The sequence below is a fragment of the Sus scrofa genome, chromosome 6 (assembly GCF_054392235.1).
Source record: "Sus scrofa isolate SSC_HxYL_T2T_F1_AM1 chromosome 6, Sscrofa_HxYL_maternal_Yorkshire_Landrace_v2.0, whole genome shotgun sequence".
NCBI classification, from domain to species: Eukaryota; Metazoa; Chordata; class Mammalia; order Artiodactyla; family Suidae; genus Sus; species Sus scrofa.
This window is the reverse complement of record NC_139388.1, coordinates 89,573,409-89,600,390: the sequence shown is the minus strand read 5'-3', so window position 1 is coordinate 89,600,390 and position 26,982 is coordinate 89,573,409. Positions and strand designations below refer to the sequence as shown.

The 26,982-nt window shown below is 37.8% G+C and overlaps 1 protein-coding gene across 5 annotated transcripts in view; it reads left to right on the top strand.

Annotated features, from left to right (window-relative positions):
- Window positions 1-26,982, top strand: part of EYA3 (EYA transcriptional coactivator and phosphatase 3) — a 91,140-nt gene that overhangs the window by 40,236 nt on the left and 23,922 nt on the right. For 3 of the 5 annotated variants that reach the window (XR_014807367.1, XM_021095661.2, XM_084963571.1), the window contains exons 5-10: window positions 513-579; window positions 3,180-3,316; window positions 11,278-11,415; window positions 18,356-18,441; window positions 19,677-19,860; window positions 22,605-22,744. Coding sequence is in view for 4 of the 5 variants with exons in the window: in XM_021095661.2 (XP_020951320.1) it covers window positions 513-579; window positions 3,180-3,316; window positions 11,278-11,415; window positions 18,356-18,441; window positions 19,677-19,860; window positions 22,605-22,744 (752 nt within the window). In the remaining variant the exon portion in view is untranslated. The remainder of the gene's footprint in view (window positions 1-512; window positions 580-3,179; window positions 3,317-11,277; window positions 11,416-18,355; window positions 18,442-19,676; window positions 19,861-22,604; window positions 22,745-26,982) is intronic. The other 2 variants (XM_005653379.4, XM_084963572.1) reach the window with 1 other exon arrangement.

Genomic DNA, 26,982 nt, shown 5'->3' with positions numbered 1-26,982 from the left:
CACTTGCGTCTTTCTGCTGTTGATTATATACAGCACTAGCAACAGTTTTCTAATAAAATTGGGCACTTCCTCCAGGTCTGTCTTCCTGCACATCATTCTTATGACCTTTTACTCAGAACAGAGTAGGCACCCAGAGAATGAATAAGCTGAAGAAGAAGTGTAATGTGGTTTCTCAGACATGACTCTTGCAATTCAAGTTCACCTATGAGCACAGCTGAGAGTTGCTTCCTCTATGGTTTTAGAGCAGTGATGGCTGAAGGCAGAGATCAATTGGTGCCAACCTTCAGCTCTTTTCCACACCCCTTGCATTCCAGCTGTTTTTATTTTTATAGAAGTCTACACACCCGTTACTAGAAGAGTGAGTTATTTCCTACTGCATTGTCTTTCTAAAAATCTAACATCCCAGCTGTATTCTGTTACTTAGTTTGAAAGAATATACAGTGAGACGTGGAAATTTCCCATTTTGTTTTTGAAATGTTCTAACTTTCTACCTGGTGATATCTTTCTTTCAGTTATGACATGCACCGATTACATCCCTCGCTCATCCAATGATTATACCTCACAAATGTATTCTACGAAGTAAGTTGAACAATTATTTCAAGAATCTATATGTTTTTTATCTAGATTCATTGCAAAATTTAACAATATTAAAGTCATTAACCTTTAACTAATTTTCACCTTTCTTGTTCGTTCTGTCCTTACTTCAATTTTTTATCCCCTCTAATTATAGAGTCTATGTGATGTCCTTTTAAAAAGTACATGGTTGTCAGGAATAGATCACTGTTACACAGGAGCTCAATGGAAATGAATAGGCACTGAAAGTGCAAAATACCATTAGTGATTAAAGCGTATCACTGATTGACTTCTGATCATTCTCTCTCTGTTCAACTTCAATAGATCAATTGAAAAAGCTAAAGCCAGGCTCAGCCTGAAATCTCTCTTCAGTTTCTTGATTTAGGAGTGTCCTTGGAGTAGAAATAGGCCTGAAGTTAGATAGATTTAGTGGGTTGAAGTCACTAGGAGGCAATATTTTGGGCCTCCTGAGGTAATATCAGCATTTAAGATCCATTAAGTTAATCATCTCTAAGATGAATAAGTGCAAAACAGTGTGTATACCAAGCTACCAAGTGTGCATTGATGAAGAATGAGTCTAATAATGGAAAAAAATAAAAATCATTAAATTAAAAAAAAGAGTGAGCCTGTATACATAGATAGATACAAGTGTGCTTTATTAACCTAGGACAAATTCTTATGTGCTTACATAGGCAAGATACATAAAGAAATTGGTAACAGAGAAGAGCGATACCTATGTGGCTGTTGAAAAAGAATGCTTTTTCCTTTTTGTGCCCATTTGTACCACTTGAATTTTGCATCAGTTAAAAAATAAGCTAACTGAAAAGTGAACACAATGAGTTCCCCAAATTCTAATCTGGTATTAAAACTAATCACATCCTTGGGCCAGACATTTTCATGTGGTCGTCATCTTCTATGAAATAACTTATCCGGTTCTCTGAGATCATTATGAAGAAGATAAGAGAATAATTTAGCTATAAAGAAACTGTATGAAAAAGGTTATTATGATCTTTATCATATCTGAAGATTAATCTTTTTGAAGTCACTAAGATTTTTAATCATTCCCAGATGATGTGGTTAACAACTATAGTGCGAGCTATTTCCTGGTCTTCTGGCTAAGAAGAATAGAAATTTTCAAATTTAGTCTTTTAAAGTTTACTAAGATGTGAATATCATGTATTTGAAATTCATCCATTCATTCATTTGCAAAATATTTATATACCTGCTGCATTTAGGACACCTTATTAGCTATGCCTTCTAAATGCAGAGACCTTCTTACCACTTATCTAAACCATTGTATTTTTAACTGCCTCTTTCAAGTACCCCCCTTCTAATCCCTTTTACAAAGCAATATCAAACTAATCTTTATTAAAAACAGTTCTGATCTTGCCATTCATTGCTCAACAGTTTCAGTGACTGCCAATTATTTCAGATTTGTCTGAACACTTACAGCCTGATATCCAAGGTCTTTGCTGTCTGTCTTCATATAATTTCCCTTAATGTAATCTGTGCTCCTTGAAGGATGAAGCCCTTTCTTTCCTCCTCTGTACCTTTGTCAGAGTTTTTGTCTTTTCCCAGAATTCCCTTTCTCTCCTGTTTCTGCACATTCAATCTGCTCAGTTCACGGACCACTTCTTTATAGCCTTCCTTCGTTTTCTTCTCCCCCACAGCTGAAAAAAAAAATCTTTTCTGAGACACCCCTGCCTCAGTATTTTATTTTTATGATCTATATGGTACATATGACACTTTCTTGCTTTATAAGTACAGCAGAACTCACCAAATAAAGTAACTGGTATCTTAAAATTCAGTGCATACAAAAATAAATAAATAAATAATAAAAATTCAGTGCATAAAATGTGACACCACCTTATTCCATGGATGAAACAACCAGGTCATCTAGCTAGTTTAAAATCTCAGAAGGTTCACTGTTGAATTCAAATCTCTAGCTAAACCTGATGTGGTTGGCGGCACCAAGCAGTGGCCAGTATACTCTGGCTTAACTACCAGCGGAGCAATTCTGTATTCTATCTAGGACTTCTCAGATTATATTAGTTTCATGGCTCCTATTTTATAGGCTTCATCTGGGGATATTGGGCCACACCCCTACTCCCTATTTTCTAATAAAAAAAGGTTGCTTTCCTTTTTCTCTGCCAACCTCAACCTCTCTTCCAAGTCCTACTTTCCCTCTCAGAACTTTAGTTTGGCCCAGAGGGCTAGGTGAAAAATGGAGCCAGCTGCCAATCCTGTTCTCTCCAGTTTGCTGTCGTTTCAGGGTTTTATTCTGCGTTTAAACATAAAGCGTAAATGAGCTTAATCCATACTTGTATCTCACATAGAGTCTTTACATGTAGCACACCACAAATGTTTGTAGCATAGTGATTGGACATTGGGAGGATATTTGAAACTTAAATTTTCTGTAAAATTGTTTGTTAGGTAAGTGACAGAGGAAGCTGGAAAGGAAAAACTAGTTCTATTTTTTGACCATAGTAGGAGATGTTTTATGTGGCAAGTTAGTTTCCTCATTGCTGATTTTTTGCTCCTAGTGGTATTATCTATTTCCCCTGCTTTTCTCTCATGAAAATGTTTGTTTCTTTGGACTTTCCTAGACCTTATGCACATATCCTCTCAGTTCCTGTTTCGGAAACTGCTTATCCTGGGCAGACTCAGTACCCAACACTGCAGCAGTCTCAATCCTATGCTGTCTACCCTCAGGCAACCCAAACGTATGGACTACCTCCTTTCGGTAAGGCATCCTGTTGTAAACACTTTCTAAGAATGTTGAAACTTCCATCTTTTCCCAAGAAGCAGACATATTTGAGCAGGAAGCTAAGAGGTGGGTTGTTCTTGGCAGAGCACCTGGTCAGTTGCAGGTGTGACAGAAGTTGAATATGCAATTTTCCAGTAAGGTATTTGATGCATGTAATATAAACTCATAACTTTTTAATACTCACTTGTTTATCTACCAAAATTTAGCTATTCCCAAGATACTATGCCTTGACTCTAAAGCTTGGAATCTTCAAGTTTTGAAAACTCTTTGAGGAATTACTCTTGATTTGACTTATTTCATACAAAACAGAGATGGTTATTTTTTTTTTTTTTTTTTTTTTGCGAAAACCAAGTAATCTAGCCAGCTAGAATATAGCTTATAGTTTTCTCGTTCTCTTCTTTTTTTTTTTTTTTCTTTTTTGTCAGTTTCTCCCTCTCCTTCTCCCCCTGTGCCATCTGCTAAACCACAAAGTCATCTTAGAAGGGGAAACCCCCAATTTTGTACAGCTTTCCGTGTGCATAGAGAGTTTTGTTCTTTGGTCATGAACTATGAATTAGAATGATTAATTGGAAATCAGTTTCAGGTTCTTTGGGCACTTAATATCTTTGGTTTTTCTCTGTGTGTGTAAACTGATAGATATGCTCAGTGCACTTTATTGCTCCTTCCCTGCTTTTCTAGAACTAATATCAGAAAATTGAGAGAATACTAGATTTTTTAAAATATGCAATATGTTAATAAAATTATAACTCTGTAGCCTTCATTGAAACTAGCTGATAATTAGGAGTTCCCATCGTGATGCAGCGGAAACGAATCTGACTAGGAGCCATGAGGTTGCAGGTTTGATCCCTGGCCTTGCTCAGTGGGTTAAGGATCCAGCGTTCCTGAGAACTGTGGTGTAGATCGCAATTGCAGCTTGTGGCTGTGGCGTAGGCTGGCGGCTACAGCTCCAATTGGACTTCTAGCCTGGGAACCTCCATATGCCGCAGGTGCAGCCCTAAAAAGACAAAAAGACAAAAAAGAAAAAAAAGAAAGAAAGAAACTAGCCGATAATTAGAAAAATCTTTCAAAGAGATAGGCATAGATTCTGAATGTTGCCTGCTTTTGATTTCAGCATTCCTACTTGTCCCGACCTATTTGGCTACTCTTTTATTATAGTGACAGCTTTCTTACTTTTGGGCTTGTTCGCATTCCTTGGCTCCTAATAACTGCTAGAAATAAAAATTGGGGATTATATTTAAAGATAGTTGTTGTTGATAACTTCATGAGTGAAGAGAAACAGAAATGCTCTTATATCCCTGTTTGTACACCCATGCTTCAGTGCCTATCAGTATCAGCCAGTTTACTAAAATCTTGTGATATATTTAACCATCCAAGACAGAGCAGCCCTTTTGGAAGCAGTACTCTCTGAAAATATGTTTGTTTCTTTTTGCATATATTAAAGCTGATTTTTTAACAGCTGGCTAAATAATAGGCTAGCAAATAAATATAAAGTAAGTATTTCACATTGTTTTTTTTTAACTCTGTTGATTTAAATTCTGTATTAGAAAGCCAAAGCCTTTTACGACATGGCTGAATAGTTAATTATTCCTGCTGTTAAGTGTTAAATAAAATTCCCGTTAGACCTCTCAACTCAGATTATGGAGTACTCAGCACAGTGCCGTGTGCTGGGTCCTAGACATTATGGTATCTTTTATCATTACTACATTTCCCTGTATTAAAGAAAGGAAGAAAATTCTGTAAAATATGCCCCTGTTGAAAACTTGAAGGAAACTGTGTTTATTTTATAAAGAAATACTGGTAATAACAGGCTCTTTTGTTAATCCATTTCTGTTTACTGATTGGGGGTGAGGGAAACTTGTTTTATTAATTTTTCTTATCACTGATTCAGAGAGAACTATTCATTAGTTTAATTTGCCTTTAAATGATAGATATGGCATATTCTCAAATTTTATAAAGGAAAATTTAAAGAGATGTTTATAATACTTTTTTTGTATGTGTATGTAATACTTTTTAAAGTGACTATTTTTAAAAGACGCTTTCTTATGCTTTAACATATGTCTTCTTAATAACATATTTCATTTATTGTAGAGCACAGAGAATTATACCCAATATCTTGTAATAATGTATAATGGAATATAAGTTACAAAAAGCAAAAATACTGAATCACTGTGCAATATACCTGAAACTAACACAGTGTTGTAAATCAGCTACATTTCAATTAAGAAAAACACTCCATTTCTTTTTTTTCTTGTGAAGATTTTGGTAATTTTATTATCTTAATGTTGCCTATTAGCACTAAAACTAAATTAGCTAGTCTCTTATTTTATTTCAGATGTAAATCTTATTGTAATAATATTATTGTATATTACATATGTAAAGTAATAATAATATATTGTAATAATATTGAGTGCTTACTGTGCCAAGCAGTATGCTGAAAATAAGTTCTTCACACTTTACATGATTTTCTTATTTAATCCTCAGAACAGTCATTAAGAAGTAAGTGGTAGCATTATCTCTTTTTATAGATGAGAAGACAGGCTTAGAAGGGTTAAGTAACTAACCTGAAGCCATACAACTAGTAAATGCCTGGGATTAGAACTGCACCCTGGTTGGAGTTCCTGTTGTGGCTCAGTGAGTTATGAACCCGACTAGTATCCATGAGGATGTGAGTTCGATCCCTGGCCTTGCTTCACTGGGTTAAAGGATCCCCTGTACCCACGAGCTGCAATGTAGGTCACAGACACAGCGGCTTGGATCTGGCTTGGATCTGGCATTGCTATGGCTGTGGTGTAGGCCAACAGCTGCGGCTCCAGTTTGACTCCTAGCCTGGAAACTTCCAAATGCCACAGGTGTGGCCCTAAAAAGAAAAAAAAAAAAAGCACTCAGGTCTGTTTAATTCCAGAAGTGTTAAATTTAGGTCCCTATGAAAAAATTAATCTGAGTTGTTTGAAATTTAAAAGTTTCATCCTCTTGAAGAAGGAAAAAAAAATGAAATCTAGTAAGCCCATATTATGACTAATCTTTAAAAGTAAAGGGATAGTGGTCATATTTTTTCAGAGCAATATTAGAAATCTAGCGAGACAGCAGAATGAAGATTAGAGGTTTGACTTCCAGTAATCTGAATGAATATGGGTGAGGAAAAGAGTGCTTATGTTTTTAGGGGCTCATAAAAGATTGACTTAACTGCCATTGTTCTATCTTCTTTTAAAAGAACTTCAATATGAGATGGAGATTTAACAATAGGTATTAAGAGCCTTAAGGATGTTCATGCCATTTCCCTCAGTAATTTCACTTCTAAGGATTTATCCTAGGGAATTAATTAGAGATAACCACAAAAATTTACTGCCAAGATTTTCATCACAGAATTATTTATAATAGCAAAAGATATGCAACAACATACCCATTGAATTGAAAGATATGTGTTAAATTGCAGTGTATTCATAGAATGTAAAATTGTGTGGCCATTATAAATCATATCTGTAAATGAATTTTTCATGTCTTGAAAAAAGTTAATTGAAAAAAAGCGGCATATAAAACTGAAAACACAATATAATGTACTAGGCTAGTATTTTTTTAAAATATGTATATAATGAATAATTTGTAGGAAAAAATGAATGTTAACAGTACAGGCAGTACAGATTTGATACCAGTTACCATGGAACCATGCAAAGTGAGGACACAATTCCAGTATGTACAGGTTTCATTTAACACAGTCCCATGCAAAAGTAAAAAACTGCCTGTATTTTTTTTCCTGTGTGATGAGACTATGCAATTTTTTTCTCTTCACTTTGGATATTTTCCCAATTTTCTATAGTATATGTCTAGTTATTTTATAATTAGGAAAATTACTCAAATTACTTAGTATTTATAAAAGCCAATCCCAGTGAGCTATTGAATCAACAAGATACTTTTTCATGTGTTTTTTCCTAGCATTTACATGTACTTCAACTCTTAACCAAACTAAGCTTCTCTAAAGTTCCACTACTCTGATATGTATTACTACAAAGTGAAGTGCTCAGATTAGTTTGGTTAGTAACTAACCAGTAGTGAAGTATTTGTGCTGAGAAACTTGGGTAGAGTTTGTGATAAGACCCCTCTGTGGGGCAGCAGGAGAATAGCAGTCAGAGAGACTTTCTTGGCCATTTTTAGACCACCTGTTGCTCTGCATCAGGCTCTTGGTGCTTAAAATGACTTGAGAAAGTTTGTAGTTGTGGGCAAATACCAGTGGATTGGGAGTCAGGAAGCCAGGATTTTATTTCTTCCCTGTCAGCTATAGTGCTCTATATCAAATCATTTTGTCATGCTATGTTACTTGGAATTCTGGGAAGAGTGCTTTTGAAAGAAGATGTTTATATACTTAAAAGAGCAGGGCTGGAGTTCCGTCATGGCTCAGTGGTTAACAAATCCGACTAGGAGCCATGAGGTTGTGGGTTCAATCCCTGGCCTTGCTCAGTGGGTTAAGGATCTGGCATTGCTATGAGCTGTGGTGTAGGTTGCAGACGCGGCTTGGATCCCACGTTGCTATGGCTCTGGCAAAGGCCAGCGGCTACAGCTCCAATTCGACCCCTAGCCTGGAAACCTCCATATGCCACAGGAGCGGCCCTAGAGAAGGCAAAAAGACAAAAAAAAAAAAAAAAAAAAAAAAAAAGGCGGGACTAACAATGACACTGGAGGCAGTAGCCATTATTGTCTTTTATTCTATTCTTCATGAAATAGTAATAAATATCTACTTCTCGTTTCTGGCCCAAAACATTCAAAACTAGCTACTTCCCCTACTTTTCTTGAACATTTTACACTAATTTTTGACCTTATATGAAGGACCAGTTTATAGAAATTTTACATTTTGGAATTTTTAAAAATATATACTAAATATGAGACTCACAAAACCCCCTCAGTTCTATTCTTATTAGCAAGATAGTGTTTTAAGCCAGTGTAATAATAAACATGTTCACAAGTCCAACACCTCAGGTGTCTTGAGTTTAGAACCTGTTTGGGGGGAAAAAAATCACATCAGTTAACAATAAATCTGAAAGTTACCGTGTCATTGAAATGGCAAGTTGTTCCTAAAAAATGTGATAGCCATCAGGACTCTTAGTAGTGACATTCAAATTTCTCATCCTAAATGTTTTAAAAACTGCATTCTAAAATATTTTTATTGTAAAATGTCAGCCGTAGCAAGGAGTTTGTCTGTGGTTTACCTGGACAAGACTTTTGAAACATTATGAACTAAGGGTAGAAGCAGGGGGGCCAACCTTCCTCATTTATGCTAGAGATGTTGATATTCCTTAATCCCCTCAAATAAGTTATTTCATGTGTTTAGTAAGTGAGAAAAGAATATGACTTTTTTTATGCTTTAAGAGTTTGATAAATTGAGAGTGAGATTAGCATGTACACACCACTATATATAAAATGGGTAAACAAGAAGGACCTACTGTGTAGCACAGGGTACTATATACTCAATATTTTGTAATAACCTGTAATGGAAAAGAATCTGAAAAGAATAGATATTTATATATTTTTATATATAAATCACTTTGATGTACACTTGAAACTAACTCAACATTGCAAATTAACTACAATTTAAAAAAAGAGTTAGAGGAGTTCCTGTCATGGCACAGTGGTTAATGAATCCGACTAGGAATGATGAGGTTGCAGGTTTGACCCCTGGCCTTGCTCAGTGGGTTAAGGATCCAGCGTTGCTGTGAGCTGTGGTGTAGGTTGCAGACGTGGCTCGGATCCCGCATTGCTGTGGCTCTGGTGTAGGCCGGTGGCTACAGCTCCGATTCGACCCCTAGCCTGGGAATCTTCATATGCCGCGGGAGCGGCCCAAGAAATGGCAAAAAGGCAAAAAAAGATTTTTAAATAAAAATAAAAAAAGAGGAGTTCCCGTCGTGGCGCAGTGGTTAACGAATCCGACTAGGAACCATGAGGTTGCGGGTTCGGTCCCGGCCCTTGCTCAGTGGGTTAACGATCCAGCGTTGCCGTGAGCTGTGGTGTAGGTCGCAGACGCGGCTTGGATCCCGAGTTGCTGTGGCTCTGGCATAGGGCGGTGGCTACAGCTCCGATTTGACCCCTAGCCTGGGAACCTCCATATGCCCCAGGAGCGGCCCAAGAAATAGCAAAAAGACAAAAAATAAAAAAAATAAATAAATAAAGAGAGACTAGGTAGTTACCATGTCCTTCTGTCAACCTTTTAAGATATTCACATCTCCTTTTACTATTCTTATATTTACTTATCAAATTCTACAGGTCTGAATTTACCAAGATAATCTGAGTGTCTCTTGAAGCAGAGGTCCTTATTATCAAAGCACTATATTTCTATAAATTCCTTATCAAATTAGGAGGAAATGAAATGAGGTAATATTGAATTTGAAGCTGTGGCTGACCATGGTATTGATTTCTTACCTGGAATGTGTTTGATTGATGAATCTTTTTGGACCTAATTATCAGCTTGAACTACACTGATTCAACAGCCATAGCTATTCAGAGCACAGTGAGCTTATTTATAAACAGACTTTTGCATAGCCGAAATTATGACAGAAACTATTCACTCATAAAGAATATCCTTAGGCTTTCATATCAAAGCAAGCTTTGTTTATGGTTTCCTAGTTTACTGTAAATGGGGAAAAAAAAAAAAAAAAGATACAGCCAGAAACAGGAGATGGTGAAGAAGTGACAGATCACAGACAAAAGACAAAGTGCTATCAGAACCTAAAAAGCATAGAACGCTAATTCAGTTCTATTTAGTACTAAGCAACTGTCTTCACATATGGCACTAGCCTCTGGGGGATGTTTCTGTAACATACATAGCACAGCATAGTATTGATCTTCGTAGTAGTAATTCTGAGAAAAGGTATATTCACTATTTCCTCCCTGATAAGTCAGAAAAGGATTTAAGTATATTTTAGAAAGATTGCCACTCAGGAGCATGGTGGTAAAAGTAAAAGTGAACAGCTATGATGTCTGTCAGTGTGAGATGAATTTCTATGTTCTGACAGGGAGAGATGTCTCTCAGAGGTATGTGGAAAAGAAAATTATGAATAGCGTGTTAACACCCCCCCCCTTTTTTTGGCTTTTTAGGGCTGCACCTGCCGCATATGGAGGATCCCAGGCTAGGGGTCCAATCAGAGCTACAGCTGCCACCCTTCGCCACAGCCACAGCAATGCAGGATCCTTCACCCACTAAGCAAAGCCAGGGGTCAAACCTACAACCTCAAGGTTCCTAGTCAGATTCATTTCCTCTGCACCACGATGGGAACTCAAACACCCCATTTTTATTGAAAAGAAAAAAAGATTAGTAAACATAGAAGAAATCTGAGTGATTCTTATGCAAACTCTTAATAGTGGTTAATTTTGGATGATGAGATTGTATGTGACTTTTTTTTCTAAGTTACATATTTCTGTAATGCTTTTAATTTATAAAAGTAAGCAGATATGTCTTTGCTAATCAGAAGAAACAAAGGTAACAAAATAACCAGCTTCAGAAGGCAGAGAAATATATAATACATTTTAGAAAAATGTGGTGCATGTTTAATGGGTAAGTGAATTTTAAACTTACGTGGAATGTTTCCCACCTTGATAATGCAGATTAATGATTTATCATTCTACGTGAGTATCAGGCACTCTTTACAACGTTTGGGTGTCAGTAGCTTTTTCTGAATCCTGATCAATTTCCCCCAACCAATGAAGTGAACTGCTATACATATCACTATTGGAGTTTTTGACAGGATTTTTGTTTCTATGGCTCTCCTCCCCAGTTCTTTGAAATCGTATTTGCTTGTGTTATATTACGAGTAGGAGAGTCAGTAATTTTCTCTTACAAGCAAATTTCTGTTTTAAGATTTAGATTTTAAATCTACTGGCTGATATTTAAAAGCATGACCATGCTTCTCAGTCCCAGTGTATTGTTTGTAATTGGTCCAATTTATCTGATTCAGGTGCATTGTGGCCAGGTATGAAACCTGAAAGTGGTTTAATTCAGACTCCATCTCCAAGTCAACACAGTGTTCTTACCTGCACTACAGGGTTAACCACAAGCCAGCCAAGCCCAGCACATTATTCTTATCCCATTCAAGGTAAACAGGCATGGTTGTGTGTGTTTTGTTTTGTTTTTGTTTTTTTTTTTTTAATTATTGTTGTGTTTTTTTTTTTTTTTAATTTACCTATATCTCCAGACATAGGTAATACAGGATATTTGCATTTGTGCATGCTTTTTGTGTTAGGCCAACTGGAACCAAAGATTGTGGTTCGTAAGCAGTTTAAGCCTTTGATTGTGAATTGCTTAATAAAATGGAAGACTCTCCTTTTGCATGTTGGTATCCAGTAAACCTGTCTGATTTTGTTTTAGTCTGTTCTCAGTAGCATTTTGTCCTATAAATGAGAAAAAGTCTCCATAGGTTAGAACTTTGCTGACTTCTTTTATGTGAAGTCCAAATAGAATGGAATGTGAGATGAATGCTTCTTTTCTGCTGTGGTTTTGTGATACCTCCACCTTCACTTACTACTTTGTGGTGAGAGCACTTTTCTTGCTCAAAAAGTTGTCTTGTTTCTATTTCATGATTAAAAGTATAGCATTAAAGCTTGAACTCTAAACATCTCTGCCTTCCTGAGTTTTTCCTCTGAAATGTTAGAATTATTACTATAGGACTATTAGGAATGAAGAGAAACTCAAAAGGCGCTATTGAGTTAATTCCCACCCTTCCATGTCCAATGCCGAGAATTTGTCATTGCTCCAGACTGGGAATTAATGTCCATGTACTTGGCTTCTCATCTGCCTCCTTTCTCCTGATTGCTCCCAGCTTTTAAATATTATTCCTTATAAAATGGTGCTAGAGGGGTGAGGGTAGGACAGCAAAAACTGGTCTGAGGTATTCTTAAGAGATGAACTTTGATGATGAAAAAAATGTTTTGATGAAGATATATTAAACAAAATATTTTGATTTTCAGTCTTAACTGTCTTCAGTAAAATGACTGAGAACTACTTTTTCTTCGTTCATTGGGAACAGAAGTGGTCTTTACATTCCTAAGACCTTGCTCTGAGCTACCTTTATCTCTTATTGTTTACTGAGTTTCCTCTTTTCTTAATTATTCTTCATTCTTTGTTTGTCCCCTCCCCCTTCTTTCTTTCTAAAATAGGAACAAACCAGGAGGAAAAAACTCAAGAGTATGACTTTGTCTTCACCTCTACCTCCTTTCATTTTTATAAAGTGTTTCTCTAGATTGGTAGGCCTTTGGAATCCAACTACAGCCAAATCTATTAGTCAGGTCCCTCCTAAACAGATTTATCCTGGATGACTACACTTAGGTCATGAAAGAAAAGCAAAGAGTTACCTTTTTTTAATATTAATAACCTTCTCCCAGGGTGTAGAATCACTGCTCCTCTGTGGTTGTATCTTGAATTTGAGAAACATGATAGCTATGCTTACTTCTCCATCCTTATAAACCAAGAGGAACCGCCTTATGGGGTCAAGACCCATTGCTTTAAAAGAGTCATGGAGATATCCTTTAAATTTCATTAACCTCTATCCTAATTTGTTACCTTTTAGTACATTTTTCCCTTTAGATTGATGAACTCAGTTTCCTCCATTGTGCTAATAAATCATCATTGTTGGTATTTATTAAGTGCTTATTATCTGCTTAGCATTGTTTTAGCAATAGATAGGTGTTACTCATGTAACTTCATAATATACCTGTGAGGGAAGTACTGTTTAATCTCATTTTATGGATTTGGTTCACACATGTTCATAAATAAGTCAAGGATGTAAGCTGGGCAGTCTGATCCCAGCACATGTGTATAGTATTTATGATTTTCAATATTTAAGTTATGGTATCAATATCAACTGCCATAATTGAGAACCTATTCTAGCAAATATTTAAATTCATTTTCCTTCCTTTTCCTGGTTAACCTATTGGCCCATTATATTGTTCATTGGAACTTTAGCAGAGGGTAAAAATTAAGGCAGAAGTTAACCATCAAGTTATCGATTTTTGCCATTTATTCTGAGATAAAATTGGTAGAAAACAAGGTGAAATAATGGGCTAAATGGAGTATAATGGGCTGAAATAGGAGTATCATTGGCACATCTGAATTACCTGAATTCGCCTTGATCTTTATCACTCCCCTCACTCCCACTTTGCATTTCCTTTAGCATGGATAATGAGTCTTAGCTCTCCAGAGCTTCATCTTCCCCTGTGTAAATTACCCAGCATTCCACAGATAAAAACACAGAGCATTGTTTTGGTTTTTTTTTTTAAGTGATCGAAACAGCAGTGTCCCCTCATCCCCTCCAGAAGCATTCAGCAGTTGACAATAACCCATCTTCTCTGCAGAGGTTAATAGGGAAATTACCTCAGAAAGCAAATTCCACTTCTGGCTTGATCATCTCTGATCAAAATCTTTTCTTTATACTTCAGTGCTCTTGAAAACCCTTTGACTAAATAGATTTAGCTTTATATTTTTTCCTAGACTGTCTGTAACTGCCCAATCTCTGGTTATTTTCTTCAGTTCAAGTGGTTTAAGTGATTAAAATTCAAGTAGCAAATTAATTTCAGAAATTTCAAAATTAATTTTAACCCATATTGACCTTCAGTGAATGTCTTTGGGCTCTGTGTTGATAACACACAATAGTCTTTCACTGACTGTGAGATTTGTTTTGTTCTGTATTTTAATAGACTTTATTTTTTATTATAGTTTTAGCTTAATAGAAAAATCGAGCAGATAGTACAGAGAATTAAATATCCCTCTACCCTGCAGACAGTTATTAACATCTCACATTAGAATGGAACGTTTGTTATGATTAACGAATCAATATTGGTACATTATTATTAACTAAATCCATAGTTTATTCAGATTTCTTTAGTTTTTACTTGATGTCCTTTTTCTATTCCAGGATCCCATCCAGGATACCACCTTTCATTTGATCATCATGTTTCCTTAGGCTTCTCTTGACTGTAGTTTTTTAGACTTTGCTTGTTTTTTGATAACCTTGACATGCTTTTCATGAATCCCATGAGTACTGATTGAGCATTACCTACCTTATACCAGGTGCTTTGCTAGATGTTGGAGGTAATAAGTAAGATAGTAAGATTCTGTCTTCGTGGAGTTTATAGAGTAGTGGGGGAGGCAGAAAACAAGCAAATAAGTAAATAAATAGATTTTGAAAAGTGCTCTGAAAGGAGAAAAGAGTTGGTTGTTGTGATTGGGAAAACAAGAAAGCGGTTAGGTTTAATAGAGGAGTCAGAGCGTCTCTCTGTGGGAATAGACATGTTGAGCAGGAGCCATCCTGCTGGGAGGGCAAGAGGGATGGGCCAGGGAGAACAGGCAGAAAGAGCAACATTACAAAGGTCCGAGTGAGAGAAGGATCCTCTCTTATTTTGAGTAACTCGAAAGCAAAGGGGTAAGCAAGGGTGGTGGAGACAAACATATAAAATTAGAAGGCTGGGTAGAAACAAAATTTTGCACCAACTTCTGTGTGCCATTAAGCTTTGGCACTAAACTCAACTGTGCCTCTCACAGTTCTGTAACCATAGTCTTCTGACTAGAGCTGTCTGTATATTGACTGTTTCAGGTGGACCGCTAGTAGGGCATGGTTCTCAGAAGCTTCGTCTTTCTATAATTTCACACCTCAAATGTCAGAATAGGAGTGGGAACTATCCCAAAACAAATGGCCATGCCATTAGCTTTGGAGACCTAACAGTCTTCAGATATATATCTGTAGGAGTTACCACTTGAGTTTTATTAGATCCTCTGAATTTATTTTTGTTGCATATTTTATTGCTCCTGCTTTTGTTCTTTTAAATCTGCAACTGAATTTGTTGCTAAGGCACACATTTATATTTGGGTAGGATGGGCAGTACTTTTTTTTTTTTTTTGAGGGGCCTGGCTTTTTAGTCTAGTCGTATGGAGGGTAGGGCATTTTTGTGATTTTGTACATTTTTAGATGAGTTTACCTTGGGTTCAGTGCTGGTTACAAGAGCATAAAAAAATATATTTATTTAATTGTCATCTAACTTTTATCTCTAGAATTTAAACACCATGAGGGGAGGGACTTTGTTTTGTTCATTGCTCTATTCCTTAGTGGCTGGAACAGTTTCTGGGCATGTAGTAGACCCTGGTTTACAGAATGAATGAATGAAAGAATGAATGAGTAAGTCAGTGAATGGGTGGCACATGTTAGAGATAATTTAATTAAGCTGGAGAAAGAAGAAAGTGTTATTGAGCCTAATAAAGTTTCTTTCTTTCTTTCTTTCTTTCTTCCTTCCTTCCTTCCTTCCGGCCCCACCCATGGCATGCGGAATTTCCTGGGCCAAGCATCCAACCCATGCCACAGCAGTGAGATTGCCAAATCATTAACTGCTAGACCACCAGGGAAGTCCAAGCCCTATCAACTTTGTAGGTTAGCAGATTAACATTTCCTGTAATAGAAGCCATTATTGCTGAGAGGAATTTATGATTTTTAGTATAGTACTTGATAAGAAACTTGGTATCAGCAACTAGCTGATCAAGTCATTAAACTTCCTGTCAGGGATAATAAGAGTATGTGGCCAGTTGTTTGTAAGGTCTACATTTTTACCTTCAGACTACTTCAGTAAGTGATCTGAAAATTAGTAAATTTATAAAACTACCTTTTTGGTTAGAGTAACCTTTTTTCCCTGTGTGTGGAGTTCAGATATGAATAAGTTGTACCTGTAACCATTTATAAATTATTAAGGTAGAACAGAATTAAAGGTATAGAAAAAGAGGAGTGTACACTAGGACTAGGACTAAAGAAAAATTGAGCTAGAAAAGGACTCTGCAAAAAAAAAAAAAAAAAGAAGGAAGTTCCTGTTGTGGCACAGCGGAGGCGAACCCGACTATTAACCATGAGGTTGTGAGTTCAACCCCTGGCCTTGCTTAGTGGGTTAAGGGTCTGGCGTTGCTGTGGCTGTGGTATAGGCTGGCACCTGCAGCTCTGATTTGACCCCTAGCTTGGGAACCTTCATATGTAGCAGGTGCGGCCCTAAAGAGCAAAAAAAAGAAAGAAAAAGAAAAGGACTTTGCTGGGAGAAATAAACTTAAGAGATTAAATAAAGTCTTCATTTTCTTTCGGACATTAAATCACCTGTGTTCAACCGGCAGGCCTGCCTGGCATAATGTACTGGTAATAGGATCTGGAATCTACCCAAAATTCTTTTCCCAAAGAATGATTAAAAAGTACTTAGAGTCATCTAGTTTATATACAGTGACTTCCCCTTAGGGGGGAAAATATTGGTAGGAAGAAAATATCATCTATAACATTATAAAATCTATTTCAGGAGTTCCCATCATGTCACAGCGGAAACGAGTCCAACTAGGAACCACGAGGTTGCGAGTTCGATCCCTGGCCTCTCTCAGTGGGTTAAAGATCCAGCGTTGCTGAGAGTTGTGCTGTAGGTTGCAGATGCGGCTTGGTTCCCTCGCTGCTGTGGCTATGGTATAGGCCGGCAGCTGTAGCTCCAATTAGACCCCTAGCCTGGGAACCTCCATGTGCTGCTGGTGCGACCATAAAAAGCTAAAAAAATTTTTTTAAAAAAATCTATTTCATTTAGTTGTTGGGTTTAAGAAAGTAAATAAGAATCCTTCAGTTTACCTGGGGGAAGAAGTACTATGGAAATGAAAATCTCCCTGGATAGTGAGGAGGTCTGATCCCTAGCTCAGCCACTGACTCTTAGGCAAGGGCACTGGATGAAGAATTGGGAGATCCTAGTTGTCATTTTGACTACCTACCTTTAACTTCTCGACTGTGGGCAAATTACTCCTTTATTTGTCCCAAGTTCTTCTGAGAGCTAGGGCTGCAGCAGTAGTTGTTCCTTATATCTAATTTATCTCAGTCTCTTTTAAGTGTTCTTCTAAGCAGAGTACCCTTGGAGAAAGGGATAAAAATTCCCTATGATTTTGGCCAATACCCTTAAGTCTCTGCTGCATTTGACTATCTGCACTTTTTTTTTTTTTTAAGGGCCACACATGTGGCATATGGAAGTTCCCAGTCTATGGGTCAAATCAGAGCTGCAGCTGCTTGCCTATGCCACAGCCACGGCAATGTGGGATCTGAGACGTGTCTGTGACCTGCACCACAGCTCACAGCAATGCTGGATCCTTAACCCATTGAGTATCGAACCTGCATCCTTGTGGGTACTCATTTCCGCTGTGCTGCAACGGGAACTCCCTACCCGGAGGTTTTCCTAATAGCTTTCCCTCTAGAGGACTTTGTCACTAATAAGATGGGTAGTCAGATAATCTGGTCTGCCTGATGGTGTGTGTGACTGTAAGTAGAAACCATGTGTGCTTATGGTGAGTGAAGGAGAGGCGCTCAAGAGCAGTACCTCAAAATTTCACCTACATTGTCCACCTGAAAAAAGTCACTGTGGCAAATACTTGTCACACCCGGCCAGAATGATGCTTAATATTTTCCAGGTTTTTCCAGGCTCGTAGGTGAAATCATTAAAGGCCAGAGCATAGTGTTTGTTGAAGCAACTCAAAGCACTTTAGAATTTGGAGAACCACCTCAACTTCTCAGAGTAGCTGTATTGCATCAGAAAAGGCATAATTTGGGGCAGGTGGCAGTAAATATCATAGTAGAAATTACATGTGGATTTACCAGAGCTCTTGTTGTTTCTACTGGTATCAGTAGGTCATACTGCAGGTGAGTAATTTTACAGCTGCCAGAGAAGATGGACTAGAGTGATTGGTTTAGTTTCTGACTTCATTGGAATCATTAGTATGAACCAGTGCATTGTGTTGTATCCTTCTAGGGCTTTAGTAGGAATAATTGAAGACTTAAGCTGAAACAAGAAAATGTGTGAACTGTTTTATTTCTAATCAAGTCTAAATTAAGGTATGGCCTGCAAAAGAGCAAAACCAGCATCTAGTATTTATTTCCTTTGCCAATGTTTTTCTCTCCTTGTAGATCTGTTTACTTAGGACAGAATGTATTTTCAATTTTTTTTTAGCCTTTTATATAATATCTTTAGTATCTTTCAACACTTTCAATTTTATAGCTTCAAGCACAAATACCAACCTGATATCCACTTCATCTGCTATTGCCAATATTCCAGCAGCAGCAGTTTCTACCATCTCAAACCAGGTACAGTGTTACTTTTGTTCATCCTGTTTGATATGGTTTATCTAGCTAGCTCTTCTCTTCTTCCCGTGATCAGTTTGACAGTGTAACTCCCTTGAGTTTAGCTAGTAGAACATTCCCTTCTCCTGCCCATTCACCAACACACACACACACACACACACACAGTGAATTATATTTGGCTTATGGTAGATGCTCAGTACTCTTTATAATAATTGATCTGATCACTTAGTTTCTTCCTACTTATCACAAGTATCAGTATCAGTGGAATTTTTTTAAGGTGTGTATTTTTTACAGATTTTTTAAAGGTGTAATTGACACATAGTAAACACAGATTTAAATTGTACAATTTCATGAGTTTTGTCATGTATGTGCCCATGAATCCACCAAAAGCTCCCTTCAGATAGTTAAAAGAATCTTTCTCTCTCTCTCTCTCTCTCTTTCTCTCTCTCTCTCTTTCTTTCTTTCTTTCTTTCTTTTCATCTTTAGGGCCGCACCTGAGGCATTTTGAAGTTCCCAGGCTAGGGGTTGAATTGGAGCTGTAGCTGCTGGCCTATGCCACAGCCATAGCAACGCCAGATCCGAGCCACATCTGTAACCTACACCACAGCTCACAGCAATGCTGGATTCTTAACGCACTGAGTGAGGCCAGGAATCGAACCCATATTCTCATGGATACTGGTTCGTTATCACTGAGCCATGTTGGGAACTCCAAAGAAAATTTATTTTTAAAGAAAACTTGATTATTTTAAAAGAAAGAGATGTACTCTGTTTTTAAACTGGGAAACTTCAATGTAGGATATGTGCTTTTTTGTTTACACTCATCTGTCCTTAGAACCACTACCATCTATTGCAGTGGTTTATAAACTTCTTAAATAGTGGAATCCTTCCTTCAAAAATTCTATGCAGAAATTCCATACATATGGTGGGGGGGCTATTGTAGTAGAAGAGGGACATTGTGTGTACAATTTATGGGACACTTCCCTCTCAGCCTAACCCACATCTCAGAGACAGCCCCTGAGGTATCACCTCTTGACTTGTAGGTTTCCACGGAATGCATTTTGAAAAATCATTGGTTTAGGTGGAAGACTGTATAGGTAGGTAAATGAGAAGTCAAATTATTGTTTTAGGGAAATGATTATATTCCCTATAAGAGGGACGTGAAAGTCTCTTGTGTTGAAGTTAATGTTATGCTCTTTCTAAGAGTCTTGTTTTCCTCCCTTATTCCCTCTGGCCTGTAGGACTATCCCACCTATACCATCCTTGGTCAGAGTCAGTACCAGGCCTGCTACCCCAGCTCCAGCTTTGGAGTCACGGGCCAGACTAACAGTGATGCTGAGAGTACCACCCTAGCAGCAGCCGCATACCAGACAGAGAAGCCTGGTGTCATGGTACCTGCGCCTGCAGCACAGAGACTTTCTTCTGGTAAGCTCTGCAGCTCTAACAACTTTGGCTTAAGGGCATTTCATCCAACAAGTGATGGTGAAGATTATTTTGTTCTGGTCTAAGTCACTGTTACCATGCTGTTGGCTTTCCCTCTCAGCTGAAGAGTATTTAAACATTGGAGCCAGACTGTAAGGAGTTGTTGGCAGACTGAATAATACCTGATGCTGTGAGCAGAGAAGTACCAAGAATGAAAAGACTGTATTTATGACTCCCGCTCCATCCTCTCTGTAGCTCTAACATGCTTGTCACAGGGAACTTAAGAATCTTAGAACATTTTATAAAAGTTGGAGGACTCCAGTTTTAGTATGTGCATATTTTGGACTTCTGCTTAGGTCTCAGAATGGTAGTCTTAACTTTTTCTGTGTCATGGCTCCCTTTAAGATTTAGAGGAAAGGAATTCCCATCGTGGCATAGTGGAAATGAATCCAACTAGGAACCATGAGGTCGCGGGTTGGATCCCTGGCCTTGCTCAGTGGGTTAAGGATCCGGCATTGTCATGAGCTGTGGTGTAGGTCACAGACGCGGCTCACATCCTGCGTTGCTGTGGCTGTTGCGTAGGCTGGCAGCTTTAGCTCCGATTCTACCCTTTGCCTCCATGTGCTGCGGTGTGGCCCTAAAAAAAGAAGAAAAATTTAAAAATAAAGTAAAAATAAGATTTGGAGGAAAACTATGGTCCTTTTTCCCCAAAGAAATACTTAAAATTTAACCTGCAAATTTAAGCCCCTACCTTTGAAATGGATCAATGAATTATGATGTCCATGTTCAAAAACCCTGATATAAAGGCTTATGCGCACATTCAGTAAACATATGCACATACTTTTTATTTATTTTTCATGAAAATTTGGTGGTTTGCTGTCACATCATGTAACTTGAGGGAGGACTGATAATAGCTAACACTAATGCACTTTTTTTTTCTTTGCTTTTTAGGGCCATATGTGCAGCACGTGGAAGTTTCCAGGCTAGGGGTTGAATCGGAGCTGCAGCTTCCAGCCCTCAGCAACCCAGGATCCGAGTAGAGTCTGTGACCCACACCACAGTTCACGGCAACTTGGGATCCCCAACCCACGAAGCAAGGCCAGGGATCGAACCTGAATCCTCATGGTTGTTACTAGTCAGGTTCATTACCGCTGAGCCACAATGGGAACTCCTGACGCATTTTTAAAAACTGGTCAGCATCAGCTGAAGCAGTTTTCTGCACATCTTGCTTCTGTTGGTTTTCTAAGTAAATGGATATACAAATAGATGATTGCTGCTCCAAACCTGCATAACTTTGAAGTAATTATATGTGTTGATGCCTTTGTTTTGAGTTAATTTCCCTATATATCTTTGTTCTTCATAACAATATTGACTTTTTAATAATGAAGAATTACAAATATAGACAGACGTCGTTGTCAGAATAGTCTAATGAGTCCTTGTGTATCCATCCTCCATCTTCCTCAGTTAACAGCTCAGAGGCAATCTTGTTTTAACTATACTTCATCTAGTTCCCTGCTCAAATTCCAGGTATCATATCTCTAAAAGACAGATACTCAGTAACTTAACCACAATGCCATTATCCCATCTAAAATAATTCAACAATAATTCCTTTGTATCATAAAATACCACAGAGTACTCATATTTCAAGTTTTCTTCTTCTTCTTCTTTTTTTTTTTTCTTCTTTTTGCCATTTCTAGGGCCACTTCTGTGGCATATGGAAATTCCCAGGCTAGGGGTTGAATCGGAGCTGTAGCCGCCCGCCTATGAAAGAGCCACAGCAACTCGTGATGCGAGCCAAGTCTGCAGCCTACACCACAGCTCACGGCAATGCCGGATCCTTAACCCACTGAGCAAGGGCAGGGATCGAACCCGCAACCTCATGGTTCCTAGTCAGATTCGTTAACCACTGCGCCACGACAGGAACTCCTCAGGTTTTTTTCTTAAGTGTTAAAGAATTTTGTTTTTCTTTTTACAGGTTGTTTAAATTAGAATCCAAGTAAGGTGGATACATTGTGTTGGTGGATATGTATTTTGTTTTAACCTATAAATTTCCCTGTCTCTTTATTTCCCAGTGTAATTTATTCGTTAAAGAAACTAGATTTTTTTTGTCCCATACCATTTTTCAGTCTAAATTCTGCTGATTGTAACCTTATAGGGTAGTTTAACATGCCCTACTGTTTTCTTTATTTTATTGTGAATTGGTAAATGGATCTAGAGCAGTGGTTTTTCAGCTAGAGGTGTTTTTGTGTCCCTTGCTTCCACCCCCATGCCCCCACACCCAGGAACAGCTGGCAGTGTATGGAAGCATTTTTTGGTTGTCACACGAAAGGAGGTACTACTGGCATCTAATGGGTGGAGGCCAAGGATGCTGCTTAATCAAACATCCTGCAGAGTATAGGACATCCCCTCACAACAAAAATATCAGGCCCTGGAGTTCCCTGGTAGCTCAGCAGGTTAAGGATCCAGCATTGTCACGTGGCTCAGGTCACTGCTCTGGTGCAGGTTTGAACCCTGGCCTGGGACCTTCTCCATGCTATGGGCGTGGTAACCATCTTTGTGGTGTTAGGAGCTATTGATACTGAGTGCCTACATCTGCATTTCCAAATTGCTTAGGTGAAGTTTGGTTTTCCAGCCTTATCCCTGCAGCATGATTCCTAAGAGCAGAGAATCTGCTGACCTTCATGCTATGGTTTTTACGTAGCCTGTGACTACACTGGCAACACATATGTCTCACTTTTCCTTTCCAGGAGATCCTTCTACAAGCCCATCTTTGTCGCAGACTACACCAAGTAAAGATACTGATGACCAGTGTAGGAAAAACATGACTGGCAAGAACCGGGGCAAGAGGAAAGCTGATGCCAGCTCTTCCCAGGACAGTGAATTAGAAGTATGGGAAGAAACACATTTGAGTTAACTCTTTTTTTTTTCCTCATTACTTAAGTTTAGCAAACATGTATCTAAAACTTATGAAGGTTATGTGGTTCTATGTTGTGTACCCTTTAATTCCTGAGCAAGAAAAAATGACTTGGCGAAGTGAAAAGAGAAATGTACAGACACATTCCTATATGCCCATATCACTTTCAGATCCTTTTCACCAAAAGCATCAAATTTGAATTTAGGTAACCAGGTAACTTTTTAAGGGAAAGAAAAAAAAAGCTATTCTCTATATTCCAGAGGAGAACAGAAAGAACAGTGCATCATATTCAGAAAGCAGAGATTGTCACAAGTGATGTCATACTGTTCTCCATTTAAAATCTCAACGTAAAATGAGAGAACTAAAGTGCTTTAGGCCACGTTTCTGTGAAACGTGCAACCAGATCTAGTAACTTATTAATGAAATTGTTACTCACTTATTCTGTGGTTAAAGACTATAGAAATTTATGATGTGCACACATTTAGCTTTTTAAAAAAGACTAGAAAGTAGAGTTCCCGTTGTGGCTCAGCAGAAACCAATCTGACTAGCATCCATGAGGACTCGAGTTCGATCCTTGGCCTCGCTTAGTGGGTTAAGGGTCCGGGGTTGCCATGAGCTGTGGTGTAGGTCACAGTCACGGCTCGGATTTGGCGTTGCTGTGGCTGTGGTGTAGGCAAGCGAGTACAGCTGATTTGACCCCTAGCCTGGGAACTTTCATATGCCGTGGGTACAGCCCTAAAAAAGAAAAAAGACTAGAAAGTTATACAAAAGAATAAGAATGGAGTTTCGATATTAATCCTTATCTTTTTTCAATTTTTCTATAATAAGAGGGAAAGTCATATTTAAAAATTAGTCCATTGTTAGGTGTTCATAAGACATAGGTAAATAGAGGCCGTGTTTGGAACCTCTCTTCCCTTTTGTGACTTGGGGGGGAGAAAGAGTAGTGAGAGAGAAAGTCTAAAGATCTGATAGACTTCTTGGGAAAAACTGAGAACTCACTCATTTTTAAAATTATGGCAAAGTATGTATAATATAAAATTTACCATTAAGTGTGCAGTTCAGTGGTATTAAGTACATTCTCAATGTTGTTTGTTACTGCTGCTTCCAGAAGTTTTTCATGATTGCGAACAAAAACTCTAAACCATTAAGCAAAAACTCCCTATTCTCCCTTCCTGTTAGCCCCTGATAACCTCTATTCTGCTCTCTGTCACTATGAATTTTCCTGTTCTAGATGTTTCATATAAGTGAAGTCGTAACTATCTATTCTTTTGTGTCAGGCTTACTTCACTTAGCGTAATGTTTTTGAGGTTCATTCATGTTTCAGCATGTATCAGAACTTCATTCCTTTTTATGACTGAATAATTCTCTTGTATGTACATACCCACATTTTGTCTGTCTATTCATCTGCGATGCACACATGGGGTTTTTTCCACCTTTGAGCTGTTGCGAATAATGCGACTGTGAACACTGCTATACAGGTATCCCTTTGATTCTCTCTTTTCAGTTACTTTGAGTATAAATCTAGGAGTGGTAATTCTCTGTTCAGCTTTTTTGAGGAACCACCAGAATGTTTTCCAAATGACTATACCAGTGTTTACATTCCCACCAGCAATGTACCAGGGTTCCGACTATTTCTCATTTTTTGGATAATCCATCCTGATGAGTGTGAAGTGGTGTCTCATTGTGGTTTCGATTTTGCGTTTTCCTTAATGGCTAATAATGTTGAACATCCTTTCATGTGTGTATTGGCTGTTTGTCTATTTTATTTGAAGTAATGTCCAAATCCTTTGCCCATTTTTAAATTGAGTTGTTTGTAATCTTTGTTGTTGAGTTTTAGGAATTCTTTATATATTTTAGACATGAATCCCTTATCAGATATGTGTTTTCTGTGGATTGTCTTCACTCTCTTGATAAGTATCCTTTGATGCTTACAAGTTTTAAATTTTGATAAAGTTCTGTTTTTCTTTTATTGCTTGTGCTTTTGGTGTCATACTTAAGGATACAGACTTATGAAGATATTCACCTATGTTTTCTTCTAAGCATTTCATTGTTTCAGCTCTTAAATTTGGGTCATTGATCCGTGTTGAGTTAATTTTTGTACATGGTATGAAGTAAGGATCTAATCTCATTGTTTTACACATGGATATTCAATTTTCCCAGGACCTTGTTTTAGATTTCCTTTCCCCATTCTAAGGTCTCGATATCCTTATCAAAAAAAAAAAAAAATCAAGGAATTCCTGCTATGTCGAAGTGGATTAAAGTATTCAGCATTGTCTCTGCAGCGACTCAGGTTGCTGCTGAAGCAAGGGTTCAATCCCTATCCTAATGCAGTAGGTTAAGAATCCATTGTAGCCACAGCTGTGGTATAGGTCACAGTTGTGGCTCAGATTCAATCCCTGGCCCAGAAACTTCATATGCCATGGATACGACCAAAAAAAAAAAAAAAAAAAAAAAAAAATCAATTTACCATATATATATATATGGTTTGTTTCTGGGCTCTCTCTATTCCATTGGTCTATGTAGCTATCCTTATGCTGCACCACATTATTTTAATTACTGTAGCTTTGTAGAAAGTTTTTTTCTTTTTATTTTTTTCTGGGCCGAACCTGTGGCATGTGGAAGTTCCCTGGCTAGGGGTTGAATTGGAGCTACAGCTGGAGCCAGTGCCATAGCCACAGCAACACAGATCTGAGCTGCGTCTGTGACCTACACCACGGCTTATGGCAACGCTGAATCATTAACCCACTGAGCAAGGCCAGGGATCGAACCTGCATCCTCATGGATACTAGTCAGTTCTTAAGCTTCTGAGCCACAACAGGAACTCCATGTGTAGTAAGTTTTGAAATCAGGAAGTGTGAGTCTTATACTTTTGTTCTATTTCAAGATTATTTTGGCTCTTCATCCCTTGAGATTTCATATAAATTTTGAATGAATTTTTCTGTTTCTTTAAAAAACACAAGACTTTTTTAGGGATTGCATTGTATTTGTAGATCACTTTGGATAGTATTGTCATCTTAATATTAAGTCCTCCGTTCATGTTCTTGGGATGTCTTTACATTTATTTAGATCTGTCTTCTCTTCTGTAATGTTCTAGTTTTTAGGGTACAATTCTTGAAATATTAACTAAATTTATTCCTATTTTATTAGTCTTGATGCTATTGTTTTTAAGACTCCTTTCAGAGTTTTAAAATTTCCTTTAGAAATGCAGCTGACTTCTGAATTCATTTATCAGCTCTAACAAATTTTTTCTGGATTCTTAAGGGTTTTTTAATAATAAAGATCAGGTCATCTTTGAACAGAGGTAATTTGGCTTCTTATTTTCCAGTTTGGGTACCTTTTTTTTCCTTTTCTTGCCAGTTTATTCTGGCTAGAATTTTCAGTACCTTGTTGAATAGAAGTGATGAAAACAGGTGTACTTCTCTTATTCTTTACCTCAGAGGTAAAGCTTTGTTTTTCACTATTGAGTCTGATATCAACTGTAGGTTTTTCATACATGGCCTTTATCATGATGAAGAAATTCCCTTCTGTTACTAGTTTATTGAGTGTTTTTTATCATGAAAGTGTGTTGAATTTTTTCAGATGCTTTTTCTCTGCATCAATTGAGATGACCATGTGGATTTTTTCCTCTGTTCTGTTAACGTGGTATATTGCACTGATTGGTTTTTCTATGTCGATCCGTTCTTGCGTTCTGGGAACAAATCTCACTTGGTCATGATATATAATTCTTTTAATATGCTGCTGGATTTTGCTTGCCAATATTTTTCTTTCGCCACGCCTACAGCATGTGGAAGTCCCCAAGCCAGGGATCGAGCCCATACCACACAGCAACCCCAGCCACTGCAGTGACAATGCTGGATCCTTACCCTGCTTCGCCACAAGAAAACTCCTATTTACCACTGTTTTGTTGCAGATTTTGCATCAGTGTTCATATGAGCAGCTTTGTTGTAGTGTCTTTATCTGACTGGTTTTCAAGGGAATGCTGGCATCATAGAGTTAAGAAGTCTTTCTGCCTCTTCACCTTTTTGGAAGAGTTTAAGGATTGGTTTCAGTTCATCTTTAAGCATTTGGTAGAATTTACCAGCGAAACCGTCTGATCCTGGGCTATTTTCTTGGGAAGTTTTTTTATTATTGATTCAACCTCTCTACCAGTTAAAGATCTATTCAGATATTCTATTTCTTTTTGAGTCAGTTTTGGCACATTGTGTATTTCT